Raw genomic sequence first — 18,689 nt, 5'->3', positions numbered from 1 at the left:
TTACAGCGGCAGTGCCCACTAAGGCTCCTGGCCAGAGTCGGGGGAGACTGCAATGCTATCATTGCGGCCAAGAGGGTCACATGAGGAAGGACTGTCCACGGGGGAAGGCTACTGGAACGCCGACAACAAAAGAGGCCGTCATACGGACGATCAACATCATCGATGAAGGGAAGCTAGCACTGTGTACAGAGTGCACCCAAAGTGTGAAGACGGCCAGTTTCAGGAAGGCCGTTCGAGTGAACAACCGCCAGGCCACTGCGCTGCTAGACAAGGGGGCAGACATGCTGTGCATCCGAAGCGACCTCATCCCTGACCCATGCCTCACGGGTCGTAAACAGCGGATACGCTATGCAAACACAGGATCGACGTACGCCCCACTGGCCTTAGTCTACTTGGAATCCCCTTATTACCAGGGAAAAGCAGAGGTGGCGCTCATCCCCAGGCTTGTGGAGGAAGTGGTCATCGGTAACACACTCAGGACCGAGCTGGGCGAAGAGCTGCAGGTGCCGGTGTACGAGGAGACGCCAGGCAGGTGTGCACTGATGCAGACCAGGACTCAGCTGACGGAAGAACGTGGGATGGAGGTGTCAATAAAGAGTGCAGTAGAGTTGCTTCATGTGGGGCCAGAGGAGATAGCGCAAATGCAGGGACAGGACGACACTTTACAACGCGTTCGCCGCCTGGCGAGAGACGGTCAGGTGACGTCACAGCGAGGCACAGGGAGAGTTTCGTTCCTGCGTAAGAAAGGACTGTTGTGGCGAGTCTACATAGGAAGGAAGGGGGCAGAACATAAACAGTTGGTTGTTCCCCAGCCTTTAAGGCACGAAGTGCTACGTGTGGCCCACGACACGCCAATGGCGGGACATGTGGGGCAAGGGGAACGCGGGACAGACTGTGGTGTAAGTTTTACTGGCCGGGCATGTGTAAAGATGTCCGGCGCTTTTGTGCGTCTTGCGACACGTGCCAGCGCACAACTCCCAAAAGGAAGGCTGAAGAGAAGGACAGATCTGAGTGGTTGGCTATTGAACGTGATCAGATTGGGAGGGAAAGTAGGGAAAAAGAAACAAAGATCTTGAGCTTGACGTGCAACCCTGATGAGCCTCAAGAGCAGGTGGATCAGCTGGAACGTATTCGTCAGCAGCAGGCTCGAGAACTCGAGAAGATGAGCTTCAGGCAGCAGGAGATGTAAAACTGCGGTTGGAAGAGAACATGCAGGCTCTGAACGCTCAGTATGACCGTGATGTTGCTGGTCGTGAGGAGCTGGATGAGGAGTCTAAGAGACCATTGCTTAAACAGATACGAGAAATGAAAGCAGAGCTTCGGGATGAGCGTAAGCAGAGAGCCATAACAGCAACTACTCGCAGTGAGTTGCGAGGAGGTCTGCAAGGCTTAGAGCAGGAAGTGGAGATGGCCAACAAAGTGAAGGAAGATGCTGTTAAGCAGTACAAGAAGCTGGCAGCTCAGATAGAGGACTGCCAGCGTGAAGTTGAAAAGGCACGCATTGCACTGGAGGAAATGGCTGCTGCTGTAAAAGATAATGACAAGCGAGTGAAGAACTTGGAAACAGAGCCTTCAATGTCGCTGAAGCTTCAAAATCAGAGGCTGGTCATTGAGCGCCAGGACAAAGAAACGCGTGACAAACCTTGGGAGCTGGAGGGGCACAACCGAGCTCCTAGTAAGGCTACCATAGCTACCCTTGAGAGTAAGATTGTCAAGGTGGAGGAACAGCTTGACCAAGAAGCAAAAAGAACGTGCGGCGCCGGTTCATACCAATGGCAAGATGGAAGAAACGCAGCAAAACTAACACTTCAGGGGAGGCCATCCCCGGTGAGCAGATCGTCGAGCGGACTTTTTTAAGCCGGTCATATCCTACAACTGGATGAGTGGTTAGGTGGCCCACCCCGGGGGTAATTAGAGGGGTGCATGTTTAATGGTTATCCATAGGTAGGTCAGCGAGTGTTGTGCATCCGTTTGTATGGTAGCTAGGGTGTGTTCATCAGCAGGCTGAGCAGCAGGCATCACGCGTGTAGTAGTCGCGGTGCTCCATCTTGGGGGGGGGGGACATTTGTCACATGTCACATGCTGACTCGGCCTGAGCTCTAGTCCTAGAGGGAAGGAGGGGGCTGTTGCGTCACTAAAGTCTGACGAAATTTAGTTTTGTGACTTTTTTGGGGGGAAAATAGAAAAAAGGATATAGAGTGAGAGAACGGCCACCAGGGAGGAATTGGTTGGGCCGTGTGAGAGATTCCGTTGTGGAAACGGGGACATATTAGCTTTGCAAGAACGGAACCGTCTTGAGTTGTGGATACGTTTACGTAACATCCATCTGTGAGGCATCTGCTTTTCTTTTGGGGGGGAGGGTTGTTTTTTTTTATGTTATTTTCATTAAATATGTATTTTGTTGGGCACTGGGAGCGCCTGGATTCGTCGCTACACGCGACAGACACTACCGTCAGAGTCGTTGTCAGGTTACCACACAGTTCTACAGTTTGCTGCGGAGGAATATCCAGTACTGCACTATTTAACCGAACTGGCGTAGGTCTAACAGACCCTGTTCGATGGTATTGGCGGCGGTTGAAAGGAGATGATGTTGTTTTCTCACCGTCTCTGCTGGGGTCTCATGGTCGCCCTCTCGGACCAACACTCGCCCCTCTGTGGTGGTGCCTTCCACTTCGGGGAGGCCCTGTTTCTTTCGCCACTTGTTGTTCTGCCTCCTCCGTTCTCGCTCCCTCTGCACCACCAGCGCCGCATTCACCGCATTGTTGCACACACGATAAAGGTGCCCCTCCTCCCCGCACTTGAAACAGTACTTGCTTCTTCTCACCTTACGAACTGGTCTGTCCTGTTGTACATGGGTGACAAGCACCTCTGTACGTGCTTTGATGCATCTCTCACCCTTCTCACTTGGTGTAACACAGTTTGAAATTAAACTCTCAACCTGCTGCACATGGCAGTATAACTCAGGGAAGGTAGGCCTACTTTACCCAGGAATCCCAAGCTTATTTCGGACCTCCATGGTGACAATCGGTTCCGAGATTCCCTTGGAAAAAATATAATACAGCCTGCGGTGGCATTCCTCCTCCGTCAGGCCGCCTAATTTTTTTAGCTCCGACATCTTTGTGGAGAGTTGCAGAAGGAATTGTGACAGGCACTGCCCTCTGGTCGGTCTCATCTGACACAATTCGATATAGATGTCGTCTGCAGATTGTAGCTCCCCAAACAGCGCCTGCAAGTCTGCAACCAATTCACTGACGGCGCCATACTGTTTGTCTTTGGTGTGGAGATGTGCCGCCCCCTTCAGACTTCGTCTCAGGAAGCCGAGTGGTCCGAAACCTCCGGGCAGTACTAAACCTCTGGGTATAGCTTACTATTCGAAAGAACAGCAGCGAAACAGAGCGTCTGACCACATACTGACATATAGCATCATGAACTAGTGTCGGTCGTGGTACAGAGTATTTTGAAAATATCAGAGTACTATCCGAAGGTACAGCAGCGAAACCAAACGTCTCGTCATGAAGCGAAGAAAAATAAAGCTTATCGGTCATGTGAATCTTCGATTGACAGTTTATTTGAAATAAAAGTAAAGGACGAAACATTATAGGACATACGAAATAAAATAACATTGCAAAAGCAAAATTATACAACTCACAATATGCTTTGAGTTGGTTTTGATAAATAAACCCAAGAAAATGTTTACTAATCCATCGGACGTTTATCGCACTTAAATGCCCACGCATGCGCAGACTATACCCAGAGGTTTAGTACTGCCCGTGTAGCAAGATAGGACCTCTCCTCAAGAATCGAACTCCCAGCAAGGTGTTGTAAGGACAGAACCGAGCTCTCAGCGAGAACCAATGGTCTGTGCATACTACAAAATTAAAGTTAACAGTAGAGAAACACAAAACTGTTAGGTTAAAATTATTACAGCTTGCAAAGAGATGTGGATAGTGAGACTATTTTACATTGATATCACTGCGTGAGTGGGTGTTTGATCGTCTGCTAAGGAGTAACTACAAGTCAAATTTAAATAAAAATAACATGAAAAAAAGCTAAACACACACAACTACCGCTTTATTGTTGGTTTTGATAAAAGAAATACCACGAAAATGTCTGCTAATCCATTCAGCAACACTAGAAAACCCAGCGTCTGCATACCTCGCTGGGAGTTCGATTCTTGAGGTCTATCTTGCTACACCCGGAGGTTTCAGACCACTACACTAGTTGTGCTGCAGTCAGCCATGGTGTTCTGCCGAGGAATTAAAGTTACTCTAATACAACTAGCCCCACATTGGGCGCCAGAAATGTAACCAACACGTCAGTGTCTGATGGCTACGTAGAGTGGGCTGTCGTACCAGAGACAACACAAGATGGTATTCTCAGCTGAAGTTTTGAATTCAGTTTCGCTCGGCGACTGGCCTAACTTCGCTCTCTCCTCCCAATTCTCAAAAGGTCCCGTGCCACTGTCCTCCCCACTACTTATTGCCCTACCCTCGAACATTCTAGAATCTAGATCCCTCCATTCCCCGCCCCCTCTCGCCCTGTCTGGCCATTGTTTCCCCCAAGTTCTCAGGCGGGTGTAACAACTGACCAGCGGCCGCGGGCGGGTGTAACGTACTCAAACTTCCCAGCATGACTAAACGTCTCAGTTCAAACTTCCGATGGATTAATAAACATTTTCTTGGGTTTATTTATTAAAACAAGCTCAAAGCATATTGGGAGTTGCATAATTCTGCTTTTGCAATGTTGTAATGTTTCGTCCTTTACTTTTATTTCAAGCAAAATGCCAATCGAAGATTCACATGACCGATAAGCTTTATTTTTCTTCGCTTCATGACGAGTCGTTTGGTTTCGCTGCTGTGCCTTCGAATAGTACGCTATTCTATACCACGACCGATGATATTTTGAAAATATCAGCAAACTATTCGAAGGCACAGCAGCGAAACCAAACGACTCGTCATGAAGCGAAGCATGGGTGAAGATGTGAGGAATGAACCAAGTAGTGCTACATCACACAAAATATTTCTTCAAGAATTCTTAAAGCAAAAGGTTATAAAATCCAATGCCCACAAATACAAGCACTGGCTAAAGATGCCAAATGCTGTGCTTGTCTGTCCATGATAGGAACACTTTGAACACTATTGCCAATGCTAGTTATAAGATCATTGGGGTCCAGCACAGGAATTTGGGTTTTTGTTGCATTTAGTAAATTGTCAGGAAATTGGCATTTACTCAATATCTGAACATGTTGCTGCAGGAGAACTTGTTTTAGTGATTTCATGCAAACCTTATGCTATGCTAAAAATTCAGAAGGAATAAATATATATATACCCACACACAAAATCTTTTTTTTTTCATTTCAACTGCTAAATAGTAAGTGAAAGGCGTGTGTGCGAAGGGTATGGTTCTACATGTAGGAACCAAGGAATTTTTTATCAAGCCATGCATTCTTTTACGATGTACCACTTTGTCTTGTAACTAAGCACATGCTTTGTAACTTAGCAGACTTAATTACCTCTAGTATTAAAAATGCTTGTCATTTGTCAATGACATTATATTTTGTGTGTTCGAATCACCATATTCAGTGAATGTTGCCCTCTCCTAATGCCACTCTGTATGTTAAACATGTGTGTAGACACTTTATAGATGCAATGAACTCTCCCATCGGGAGGAGCTAGATGTGTGTGTACTAAATAGTCACTTGCTTTCAATCATTGAATAATGCGTCATGCGGGTTATCAGTTTAATGATGTAAAGAATTTAATACAACTTTTGACTAGACGAAGCTATATTTGTAAATATTTACATTTCCAGACTCTTCATTTGTCTTTGCATTCAGGGCACTTCAATGTGCAAACCCCAGGCATCCACGTTTTGCTTGATGACTCCATAAAAATCTCTTTTTTAGGTTGAGTCACAGTAGTACCTGTCCACAAGGGTTGGTTTTTTTTTTTTTTTTTTGAGGGGGAGGGGTGGAACTCTGGTTTCCTCAATCCCTCTCTTTTATCTATAACGATAACATTCTCTCATTCTCTTGCTTTTTGTCATCAGTCAGGCCTTGAGTTATTTTATTGTAGCAATTAGCTGTGTGCAGCCCTTGATAGTGTTTACAAGATGTAGAAGTAGCCCCACAACAAGTTTCATGGCAAACAGTGAAGCGGAGGTTGGCTTAGCGCGGAATGTCAAGGTCGCTGACGTCACGCTTCCGAAGGTTTGCCTCCACTGGGGTCACTGGGGTCACTGGTGGGGTGAGACATGAGGCATCACTGGTGCTGTCATCATTAATTTAATCAGTCAAGTGCAAATTAATCAGAAGTTTTCTCGCCAAATTCTATCCCCATTTATAATTTAGACACACGTCTATTGAATGTGCAAGTTTGAACGTGGCGAGATGAATGCAATTATTTTGTCACACTATAAACTGCTAGCCTTGCTTCTTTCATTGTATGACCTTTATTATTTTACTTTGTTGTGCTTTTTCATTAGGACACATTAGTGATTGTCGTACGCCTAGCGAGCTCTTGTCCTTGTCACCCGGGGTAGAAACCTTTGAAGCATTGTGTTCCGGCCACTTGACAAGCTCCACAGACTTCAGCTCGTGTCTTTTCACCATCTGAGTTGCTATGGTGTCACAGACAGGTGACATGATGAATGAACGTTATGAAGAATGCACGGAATTGTAGTGAGCATGGATTGTGCCGGAAAAACGGGGTGCACGGGCCGGTTGAATGTGAGCTAGTTTTTGCGAGAGAATGTTCTAGAAGAGTTAGGAATAAGAATTTACAGCGAGCAGTCGCCAACCTTCGGGGCCTTGATTGCAAAGAGAGACTGGAAGTTCCGAGACACTGTAAGTGGAAGAAAGGCGGGGCTGGACTACACAGCTAGTCGGCCATTATCAAGATAGCAGAAACGAGAGTTCAAGAGGAAGAGTCTACGTTAGCTACAGCGCCGTCGACCCTGGAGCCGACGTGGGAACCTTGGATGCCCGTCCCCCAGAGGAGGCACCTGACTGAGAGACTTCGACGGGGAGCCACGAGAGTTGCACTGTTTGCCCCAGGGGAGGTGTCCGTCTCCCGTGGACATAACCGAACGCTGACCCGAGAGTCAGTGCTCAGCCACGACTTGCGAAAGTGTGCATCGTACCGGCCTTTCCAGGACTTCAGTGAAAGATTCAATTTATGTGGATTTATGTGGAAGCAACAAGAAAACTGTTATCTGTGGATTTACATTCGAGGAGCGTCAAATCTCAGACCGTGAGTAAAAGACTGTGGGTTTATGGCGACTGCCGCGATCTGACTTTCTATGGAAAGAAATTGACTTTTTTTTTTTTATTCAGTTAGAGAGAGTATGTGCAGAGGAGGCTGAATGTGGGGACTTGAAGTTTTCTTTAAGAAGAACGTTTACTGTGTTGGATAATAGTTTTAATAAATTTTGACAGGCCTGTGTAGAGGCAGATTTAGTGTTGTCTTTGTTTAAGAATGCGCGAATGTCACAGCTGACTGAGTGAGTGTGTATAGAGGTGTACAAGTTCAGTTTGTGTGTGACATATGGTAGCACCATTGTATTCTGTGTAACAGGCCAGGCCTCTTCCCTCTTGCGGTTGGCAATAAGACGACACGCAGTACATGTTATCAACCAGGTCAAAGGTTATCTGTGAGGGCCACACTTCAAAACTGCGAATGATAACCGAAGGCGATACAGCAAGCTGGAACATGGAGTGCACGCTGGACAACTTCACTGATGTTTAAATACTTTCCTTCAACTAAACACTAGTCCTCCCTGCTGTAGAACATTAGAGAATGTTCTTCTGCCCTAGAAATCCACAGTGATGTTGCTAAATGATGACAGATGTGTTTATTTAACTCTCCTATAATCTCAGCGAATGTTTACAAACATGTTTATGGACTCTGATCAGTGTGTAAGGGAAGCCAAATGATGACAGATGTGTTTATTTAACTCCCCTATAATCTCAGTGAATGTTTACAAGCATGTTTAATGAACTCTGATCAGCCTGTAAGGGAAGCGTGTGTACACGGCACGACACCCTGTCGAAGACTGTCCTTCCAGGCACCTTGGAGGGTGGCCGGCATCCCGGTGGCCAGAGGAAGAACTGACTAACGAACCTCTGAGTTTCTTTCTTCCCGTGTATCAAAGTCACGTGTTTGTAGAGGAAACAAGTAGGTGAGATAAACAAAGACCAGTACAACAACTGCACACCTCATGAAACTTCAGCAAAGGACGGGTTTGGTTGTACAGGTTATAGAAATATTATTTTCTTGAAAACTGTTCATTAGGACTAAAGAGTGTGTGACGAGTGAAGAAAAGATATAAAGGAATCGAAAGATGGAAAAAGTAAGTAAGCACAGACAGATAGACAGAGTGTCACGAACTTCCCGCGGACATGCGCACTCTTTCAAATAAACAACATGAGATGGCTTCAGTTTAGGACAAATACTTATTAAGCAAAGGATCACGTGACATTTTAAAATACAATAGTCAGCAGCAAGGCGGTGCAGGCAATAGTCACTCCAGAGTTGAGTGGGTAGAAAATAATGCAAAATACCTCTACACAAGTTCTACCATGTAGTCAAAGTGGCAAATACCAACAATACTACTTATAATTTAATTGCTCTTATGAAAATATCTGTTCATTCTTCGCAAATAGTTCTATTTGTTTTTATGAAAAGTAAGCTTCGCTCACAGGTTTGTGAAAATGTCAATATTCGCTTAAATAAAGCAAACTGCAGGACACGGTAAAGTTTCACAACATAAAACAAAATAAACTTGAAGCCTTTAAATACCAAACAATTAGAGAATGTAGCAATCTGAGTCATGGTCAGTCATCGTCAGTAAGCAAATAATGAACAGCAGTGTTGGATACAATCAGTATCCGTGTGTTTGTATAATTGTGAAAATAATCGGATGAAATTATCTTTTTCACACTGAGTCAACTGGCAAATTGACTATTAGGTGTAGCTAATATATAGTTGACAACGTTTACTATAAACTAATTAGGTGTATAGGTAATATTTTACTATAAACTATTAGGTGTATAGGCTGACACGTTTACTATAAACTATTAGGTTGTATAGGTAATATATAGTTCATGACACGTTTACATAAAACTATTAGGTGTATAGGTATGTTTACTTTAAACTATTAGGTGTAATAGCTATATATGTCTGACACGTTTACTCACTATCAGGTGTATAGCTAATATACAGTTCATGACACGTTTACTATAAACTATTAGGTGTATAGGTAATATCATATACTATAAACTATTAGGTGTATAGCTAATATATAGTTCATGACACGTTTACTATAAACTATCAGGTGTATAGCTAATATATAGTTCATGACACGTTTACTATAAACTATTAGGTGTATAGCTAATATATAGTTCATGACACGTTTACTATAAACTATTAGGTGTCTAGCTAATATATAGTTTACGACACGTTTACTATAAACTATTAGGTGTATAGCTAATATATAGTTCACGACACGTTTACTATAAACTATCAGGTGTATAGCTAATATATAGTTCATGACACGTTTACTATAAACTATTAGGTGTATAGCTAATATATAGTTCATGACACGTTTACTATAAACTATCAGGTGTATAGGTAATATCATTTACTATAAACTATTAGGTGTCTACCTAATATATAGTTTATGACACGTTTACTATAAACTATTAGGTGTATAGGTAATATCATTTACTATAAACTATTAGGTGTATAGCTAATATATAGTTCACGACACGTTTACTATAAACTATTAGGTGTATAGGTAATATCATATACTATAAACTATTAGGTGTATAGCTAATATATAGTTCATGACATGTTTACTATAAACTATCAGGTGTATAGCTAATATATAGTTCATGACACGTTTACTATAAACTATTAGGTGTATAGCTAATATATAGTTCATGACACGTTTACTATAAACTATTAGGTGTATAGCTAATATATAGTTCATGACACGTTTACTATAAACTATTAGGTGTCTAGCTAATATATAGTTCATGGCATGTTTACTATAAACTATTAGGTGTATAGGTAATATCATATACTATAAACTATTAGGTGTATAGCTAATATATAGTTCACGACACGTTTACTATAAACTATCAGGTGTATAGCTAATATATAGTTCATAACACGTTTACTATAAACTATTAGGTGTCTAGCTAATATATAGTTCACGACACGTTTACTATAAACTATTAGGTGTCTAGCTAATATATAGTTTACGACACGTTTACTATAAACTATTAGGTGTATAGCTAATATATAGTTCACGACACGTTTACTATAAACAATCAGGTGTATAGCTAATATATAGTTTATGACACGTTTACTATAAACTATTAGGTGTATAGGTAATATCGTTTACTATAAACTATCAGGTGTCTAGCTAATATATAGTTCATGACACGTTTACTATAAACTATCAGGTGTATAGCTAATATATAGTTTATGACACGTTTACTATAAACTATCAGGTGTATAGCTAACATATAGTTCACAACACGTTTACTATAAACTATTAGGTGTATAGCTAATATATAGTTCACGACACGTTTACTATAAACTATTAGGTGTCTAGCTAATATCATTTACTATAAACTATTAGGTGTATAGCTAATATATAGTTCATAACACGTTTACTATAAACTATTTGGTGTCTAGCTAATATATAGTTCATGACACGTTTACTATAAACTATTAAGTGTCTAGCTAATATATAGTTCACGACACGTTTACTATAAACTATTAGGTGTATAGGTAATATCATTTACTAAAAACTATTAGGTGTATAGCTAATATATAGTTCATGACACGTTTACTATAAACTATTAGGTGTATAGGTAATATCATTTACTATAAACTATTAGGTGTATAGGTTTACTATAATATATAGTAATTCATGACAGTTTTACTATAAACTATTAGGTGTCTAGCTAATATATAGTTCATGACACGTTTACTATAAACTATTAGGTGTATAGCTAATATATAGTTCATGACACGTTTACTATAAACTATTAGGTGTCTAGCTAATATATAGTTCATGACACGTTTACCATAAACTATTAGGTGTATAGGTAATATATAGTTCATGACACGTTTACTATAAACTATTAGGTGTATAGTTTACTATAAACTATAGGTGTATAGTTCACGACAGTGTATGTCTACTATAAACTATTAGGTGATAGCTAATACATAGTTCATGACACGTTTACTATAAACTATTAGGTGTATAGCTAATATATAGTTCATGACACGTTTACTATAAACTATTAGGTGTATAGCTAATATATAGTTCATGACACGTTTACTATAAACTATTAGGTGTATAGGTAATATCATTTACTATAAACTATTAGGTGTATAGCTGATATATAGTTCATGACACGTTTACTATAAACTATTAGGTGTATAGCTAATATATAGTTCATGACACGTTTACTATAAACTATTAGGTGTATAGCTAATATATAGTTCATGACACGTTTACTATAAACTATTAGGTGTATAGGTAATATCGTTTACTTTAAAGTATTAGGTGTATAGCGACAGCTCATTGCACAATTAAATGCTGAATGAATTAATTAAACTTAGACTTTACGTTTGTAAACATGTTAGTTTATCCAAGCACACCCAAATCTGCAAGAAATAATACAACACGTGTATACTAGAATCACCAGGCAATATACTCAAAGTAAACAATTAAAGTACAGTAGTCTGCACTACGTTGAGATGCTAGACTATTGCGAAAGATTAATGTACACTGAGCTCACATCATCAGTGGAACCTGTAGTGAACAGTGAACAGTGGACTGGCGGTATAAGCAGTGGGTACACGAGACAAGATGATGTTAGTCTGGCTTCACCTTCGTGGTTCCATACGTCTGGGGGGCGGTGTAAGCCCAAGTGTTGAGTAGTCTGGCCTCACCTTTATCTCCGAGAACTGCAGGTTGCTGTAGTCACCCCAAACATTGCCGCTTGCACTAGGGCTGTTGAGGTAAGCTCTGCCACAGTCATCCGGGTACCACCAGGCGCTGTGACGTGCCCTGACACAGCCGGTCGGGTCTCGGTCATAGGTTGAAAACTCTTTACGGTTACTAGGTCCCAACTCATCTCCTGTAAGCACACAAACACACAGTTACATACTACTACACACACAAAGTCCTAATCACAAATGCATTATCACTACCAACATCTACATAAACTTTTATTTTATTATTAAATGTTATTTCTGTGTTGTTCATCATAACAAAGGCAAGCACCACGCAACACAATGAAATACTAAAGGAGTTTTTTTTAAATCTCTAATAATGCTTAACCCAGCATATCATCAAGAACATAAGAGTGAAGAAAACAGTTTTTAAACAGAAGAATGCCTCAGCTAAAATATGTAAAAATAAATGAGTATAACTAACTCTCCCCTGAGGGACCCCGGGGTATGCTTGCCTAGCGAGCATCGTAAGAACAGGGTCCCTGCCATCCAGCCAGGCATGTCGAAAGAGGCGACTAAGGTGGACACCTCACCTACAGGTAAAGTAGGTGTAATTAGAGGTGAATTAGGCTAACAACCCCACCATGTAAAAAAAAAAGCATGTTACAGAAACTAAAACCAGAGAACTCGTCACAGATGGCGAAGGTAATGAAGCACACCAGGAGACTGGACTAATGACGGACGACAGCCAGACCCAAAAGGGAGCTGGCGCCCCGACAGCGGATTTACTGAAGCCGAGGCAAAAGTTGAGGGTGGGGTGCTGGAACGTGCAGACCTTGTACCAGACTGGCAGGATGCTCCAATTAGTCAAGGAGTTTGACAACTACAACTTGGACATCCTGGAGTCAGTGAGGTCAGATGGACCGGCACGGGAAAGAGGAGACTAGCGTCAGGACATACCATCTTGTTTCTCAGGAAGATCAGACGCTCACCACTCTGAAGGAGGTAGCTCTACTCCTCAACAAGAAAATGGAAAAGGCACTGCTGGAATGGAAGCCTTATGGACCCAGGCTTTTGAGAGCAAGATTCCATTCAAAGTACACCAAGCTGACAGTGCTAGCTTGCTATGCACCAACAAATGACTCTGAGGCAGAAGACAAGGATGCTTTTTACGATCAGCTCCAGGCAGCCTCAGAGAGCGTTCCAGCCCACGACATGTTGCTCATCATCGGCGATCTCAATGCCAAGGTGGGAAGTGACAACACCTGCAGGGAGCATGTCATGGGCAAGCATGGAATTGGAACCATCAATAACAATGGAGAGAGACTGGCAGACTTTTGTGAAGAAAACAACCTACTGATTGGAGGCACACTCTTCCCACACAAAGACATCCACAAGGCAACATGGACATCACCAGAGGGGATCACAAAGAACCAGATAGACCATGTCATCATCAACCGAAAATGGAGGAATACACTTCAAGATGTCAGAGCGTACAGAGGAGCAGACATTGCCAGTGACCACACTCTTGTGATAGCCGCAGTTTCTCTGAAGCTGAGAGTGGACTCTGGCAAACTAAAACATCCAGCCACCGAAAGGGCCTTTGCTATGGAAGTAAAGAACAGGTTCCAGGCACTAGGAGACCAACAAGAGATGACCTTAGACGACTTCAATCGAGTCTTACAGGAAACAGGAGAGAAAATACTGGGCTTCCAACAGAAGAAGAAAGAACAGTGGATCAGAGAAGAGACATGGAAGAAGACAGAAGAGAGAAAGTCAGCCAAACAAAGAATCAACAGCACGAGATCTGAGCGCCTGAAGGAACAACTCAGACAAAGATATACAAAACTAAACAAAGAGGTAAAGAGGATGATCAAAATCCGACAAGAGACTACACAGAGAAACTGGCAGATGAAGCTGAAAAAGCAGCAAGTAAAATGACCTGAAGACACTGTACAAGATAAACAAACAGCTAAACAACGGATTTAAGAACAGTGATGTGCCAGTGAAAGACATGAACAGTAATGTTGTTGAGGGAGAGGCAGGAAAACTACAGCGCTGGAGGGAACATTTTGAGTCAGTTCTGAACAGACCAGATCCCCCTCAGCTTACAGACATCCAGTCAGCAGCTAATTAATAATTTGCATCCGGTCAAAGCCTGACAGACTCAAAACAGATTAAAGACAACACAGTGACTACAGCTCACTAAACACGATTGTACATAATTAAATTACTCTTTAAACAAGTTTGGTCAGGACTTTACAATACAGCCCTCAAGAAAACGGTCAGAAGCTCATAAGAAGGAAAAAAACAAAAAACAAAAACAAAATAAAACAATCCCAGACAAGAAAGAAACCCGCGGAAATCTCTTTTCCTTTCTCTTTCCCTGATCATCACACCTGTATTTTCAAGTTACATCAAAGGAAACGCACGCGATAGGAGGCGCTGTCACTCACGCACACATGCACGCAAAGCTACACACACACAACTGTAGTCATCCACTTATTTCCTAACCAGCCAGACAGGCAGCCTGCCAGCTAACCTGCGTCTCACTTACTCTTCAGTGGTCACGTACGTACCTGCGTCACCCGAGTAGCTGTACATGAGAAGTTCGTAGTTATTCGAAGCACCGTACAGAAACCAATACCCGTACTCAGCGTAGCGACGTTCTCCACGCCCATCTACGATGTCCACCCTCAAGTCCCAATGTGTATAATATGTCAGTTCGTGAATCGCGGACAGGCCTGAGACAAGACAAGGCAATGATCTCATGTTAACAGATAAGTCCAGCAGTGAAATATTTGTGTTGATCTTTGCTCAAGAGTTGTCATGAGGCCATAGAAGTGTCCGCGGTCCATTACCTGTCCTACGATGTTATAAACATGTTGACACTATTGCTAGACTTTAGATGATGAAAAGGGTAAATCACAAACTTAATTGAACTTTTAGTGTTGTTGTGTTATTACTACCAATAATAAAGTGTATTTTCCATGTACGTACGAGGTCAATGGCGCTGTATACCAAAAATGAAACATACAGCCAACCATACTGAAACATGAGGAAAAGCATCAGAAAGCAGACATGAACATAAACTGTACAACAGCTAACACCAGCTGTGGAGAACTAGCAGGTACAACTGTACACCTGATTTTGAAATACATTTCTGAACGTAAAAAGATTGTAACGAAGTTATTTGAAGGCTTCGGATGTAGGCACAAGGCGAGGAGAGGGAGGACATGCTAAGCAGTCTGGGCTGAGAAGGAAACTGAGAGTTTGCCGGTCTAGTGTAGGACACAGAGAGACAGCAACACAGTCTAGGTGTTCAGGTGTCAACACACACAGACTAGGGGTGGTAAGGTGTCACACACACACACAGACTAGGTGGTAAGGTGTCAGTACACACGCAGACTAGGGTGTGTAAGGTGTCAATACACACAGACTGGGGTGGTAAGGTGTCAGTACACAGACACACACAAGGGTGTAAGGTGTCAGTACACACACAGACTAGGGTGGTAAGGTGTCAGTACACACACAGACTAGGTGGTAAGGTGTCAACACACACACAGACTAGGGTGGTAAAGTACACACACAGACCTAGGTGGTAAGGTGAATACACACACAGACTAGGGTGGTAAGGTGTAAATACACACACAGACTAGGGTGGTAAGGTGTAGTACACACACAGACTAGGGTGGTAAGGTGTCAAGTACACAGACACACAGACAGATAGGGTGGTAAGGTGTCATACATTCTCAACACAGAATAGGGTAGACAAATAAGTAAGCTGTCATACACAACACACACACAGACTAGGGTGGTAGGTGTCAATACAAAACACAGAACTAGGGTGGTAAAGGGTGTCAACACACACACAGCACTATGGTGGTAAGGTTCAATACACACACTGATTTGGGTGGTAAGGTGTTTATACACCACAGACTAAGGTGGTAGTGTCAACCACACACAGACCTAGGGTGGTAAGGGCTGTCAATACACAACAGAGACTAGGTAAAGGTGTCAATACACAACACAGACTAGGGTGGTACGGTGTTCAATACCACCACACTGAATTTGGGTGGTAAGGTGTCAATAACACCAAGACTAGGGTGGTAAGGTGTCCAATAACACACACAGACTAGGGTGGTAAGGTGTCAATAACACAGAGCTAGGTGTGTTCAGGGACCTGGTCAGAGGGTACTAGGACTGAGTGCAACGTGTGGCGGGGAAAGCGTGAGTGATGAGAGTTTCTGTTGGAATTGTGTGCCTGTTTTGTGTCAAGAAGTAAGAAGAAAGGTGTGACGGGAAGATGGAGAGAGCGGCCAAGTGAAGGAAGAGATTGAGGTAGAAAAGCAACTGCGAGAGGAGGTGAAACTGGACCTTAATGGAGGGGAGGCAGATACAGTCAAATCTCGCTACCTTATGCCACCTACCGGGACCGAGCAAAAGTGGCATAGTACGAGGGTTCATAAAAAACGGCTTTATTTGCTCAAGTTACTTGTCAGTCACAAAGCTCTCAAGAATCGTCTGTGGCGCTAGCTTTCCTCCTCCCCTCCCCATTCTCCCCCTCACCTCTTCATCCTCCACCCTCCCAACCACATCGCGCACCTGCATCCTGTCGCCTAGTCGACCCCTGCCCGCTCTCCCCTCTGTCACGTGATGTCATCCGGCCAGCGACAGCCCTCCATCGCCCAGCCTCCACCCTCCCTGTGTACAGTGTGCTAGGTTCCATACCCACCTAACTGCAATGTCCCACAACTACCATACAGTATAATAATCGAGCACTGCGCGGGAATTTCACAACTTGTGTCTTTTAACAGTCACCAAAAAGTGGCATAGTAGCGAGAGTAGGGGTGGCATAGTAAATTTTTTTTACATTGAATTTATAGTCGGGACCGAGCAAAAGTGGCATAGTACCGAGAGTGGCATAGTAGTGGGGTGGCATAGTAGGGAGATTTGACTGTAGTGTTTCTGGTGGAAGCGAGAAGTCACTGCCTTGACAGTGTGTTTTGAGAGAAAGGGATTCGGAGAGAGGTGGGGAAGTGTTTTTTTAAGGGGACAAGGAGTTGGGACACGGAGGTGAACGGATCATTGAGGGTAGAGAGCCATTGCCTAGACAGTGTGCCTGACTAGTGTGTTAGAAATTGTGTTAGTGGTGATTGTGCGAGAAGAACCATTGTCAAGACAGTGAGTTTGAGTAGTGGGTAAGAGATCGAGTACATTTTATTTTTGAGATTGTGTTAGTCGAAGTGTCATCGCCAAGACAGTGAGCTTTAATAGTAGATTACGTGGATTTTTGTGATTGTGCAGAAGAATCTCTTCTAAACCTAAGACATGTTGAGTTGAGAAGTGGGTAAGAGATACAGTGGATACTTGTGGTTGTATTAATCGAAATGACATTGCAGAGACAGTGTGCCTGACTGGAGCAGAAGAATTAAGAGCTTTTGTGACTGTGTATTTTCATAGTTAGGTTTTTTAAATTAATTTTTTTATTAATAAACGTAGGCAGATTCGTACAGGCAAATCATTTTGTTTTATTGAGAGAAAGAACGCGCTATTGTCTGACCCGCTGGTGTACATCGAGAGGGTGTGAAAGAAGGGCGCTAGTGGTGTCGTGAAAGGGTGGTAAGGTGTCTATACACAGACACAACAGACTACGGGTGGTAAGTTGGTCCAGTCAATACACAGCACACATCACAGACTAGGGTGTAAGTTTGTGTCAATGACAGCAGAGACACACACAGACTAGGGTGGTAACGGTCAATACACAACACACACAATGTGTAAGCAATAACACAACACACAACTAGTGTAAGTTCAAACAAACACACACACTAGAGTTCTATACACAACACCACACAGACTAGGCTGTGTAAGTTCAATACACAGACCAACACAGTAGGGTCTTAATTCAATACACAGACAGCGTCACACAGACTAGGTTAGGTGTTGGTACACAACACACACAGAAGGGTGGAAGTGCAATACACAACCACAACAGACAGATTTTAAGGTGACACACAAACAGACTAGGGTGTAAGGTGTCTATAGACAAGACCACACAAGACATAGTGGTAAGGTCTATACACCAGACACCACAGACTAGTGTAAGTGCAATACACAGACACACATACAAGCACACAAAGGACTACTGGGTGGTAAGGTGTCGCAATACACAACACACACAACAACAGGGTGTAGTTCAATACACAGACACACACAAGACTTATTAGGGTGTTAAGTGTGTGCCATACACAGACACACACAGACTAGGTGGTAAGGTGTCAATACACAGACACACAACTCTAGGGTGGTAAGGTGTCATACCACACAGACACCACAGACTAGGGTGGTAAGGTGTCAATACAACAGACACACACAGATAGGGTGGTAAGGTGTCAATCCAAGACCCAGTACTAGGGTGGTAAGGTGTGTAATACACAGACCACACAGACTAGGGTGGTAAGTGTCCAATACACAGACACACACAGACTAGGGTGTAAGTGTCTCAATACACATACACACACAGACTAGGGTGGTAAGGTGTCAATAACACACATACACAGACACACAGCCACACTAGGGTGGTAAGGTGTCAATACAGCAGACACACACACAGACTTAGGGTGGTAAGGTGTCAAGTACACAGAAAGACACACACACAGACTAGGTGGTAAGGTGTCTAACACACCAGACACGACACACAGTACTAGGGTG

At 42.9% G+C, this 18,689-nt stretch overlaps 1 protein-coding gene across 1 annotated transcript; it reads right to left on the bottom strand.

The window, feature by feature from the left end:
- Nucleotides 1-11,442: 11,442 nt before the first annotated feature.
- LOC112557316 (ficolin-3-like) lies at nucleotides 11,443-14,747 on the bottom strand. Its single transcript, XM_025227098.1, has 2 exons — nucleotides 14,555-14,747; nucleotides 11,443-12,160 (listed from the first exon to the last, which is right to left on the bottom strand). The coding sequence occupies exons 1-2, from the start codon at nucleotides 14,745-14,747 to the stop codon at nucleotides 11,907-11,909; spliced, it is 447 nt and encodes a 148-aa protein (XP_025082883.1). The 3' UTR covers nucleotides 11,443-11,906.
- Between the last annotated feature and the right edge of the window lie 3,942 nt (nucleotides 14,748-18,689).

Source organism: Pomacea canaliculata, linkage group LG2 (genome assembly GCF_003073045.1).
Source record: "Pomacea canaliculata isolate SZHN2017 linkage group LG2, ASM307304v1, whole genome shotgun sequence".
Taxonomy (NCBI): Eukaryota; Metazoa; Mollusca; class Gastropoda; order Architaenioglossa; family Ampullariidae; genus Pomacea; species Pomacea canaliculata.
Note: the sequence above shows the minus strand (reverse complement) of the source record. Positions and strands in the feature narration are given on the sequence as shown.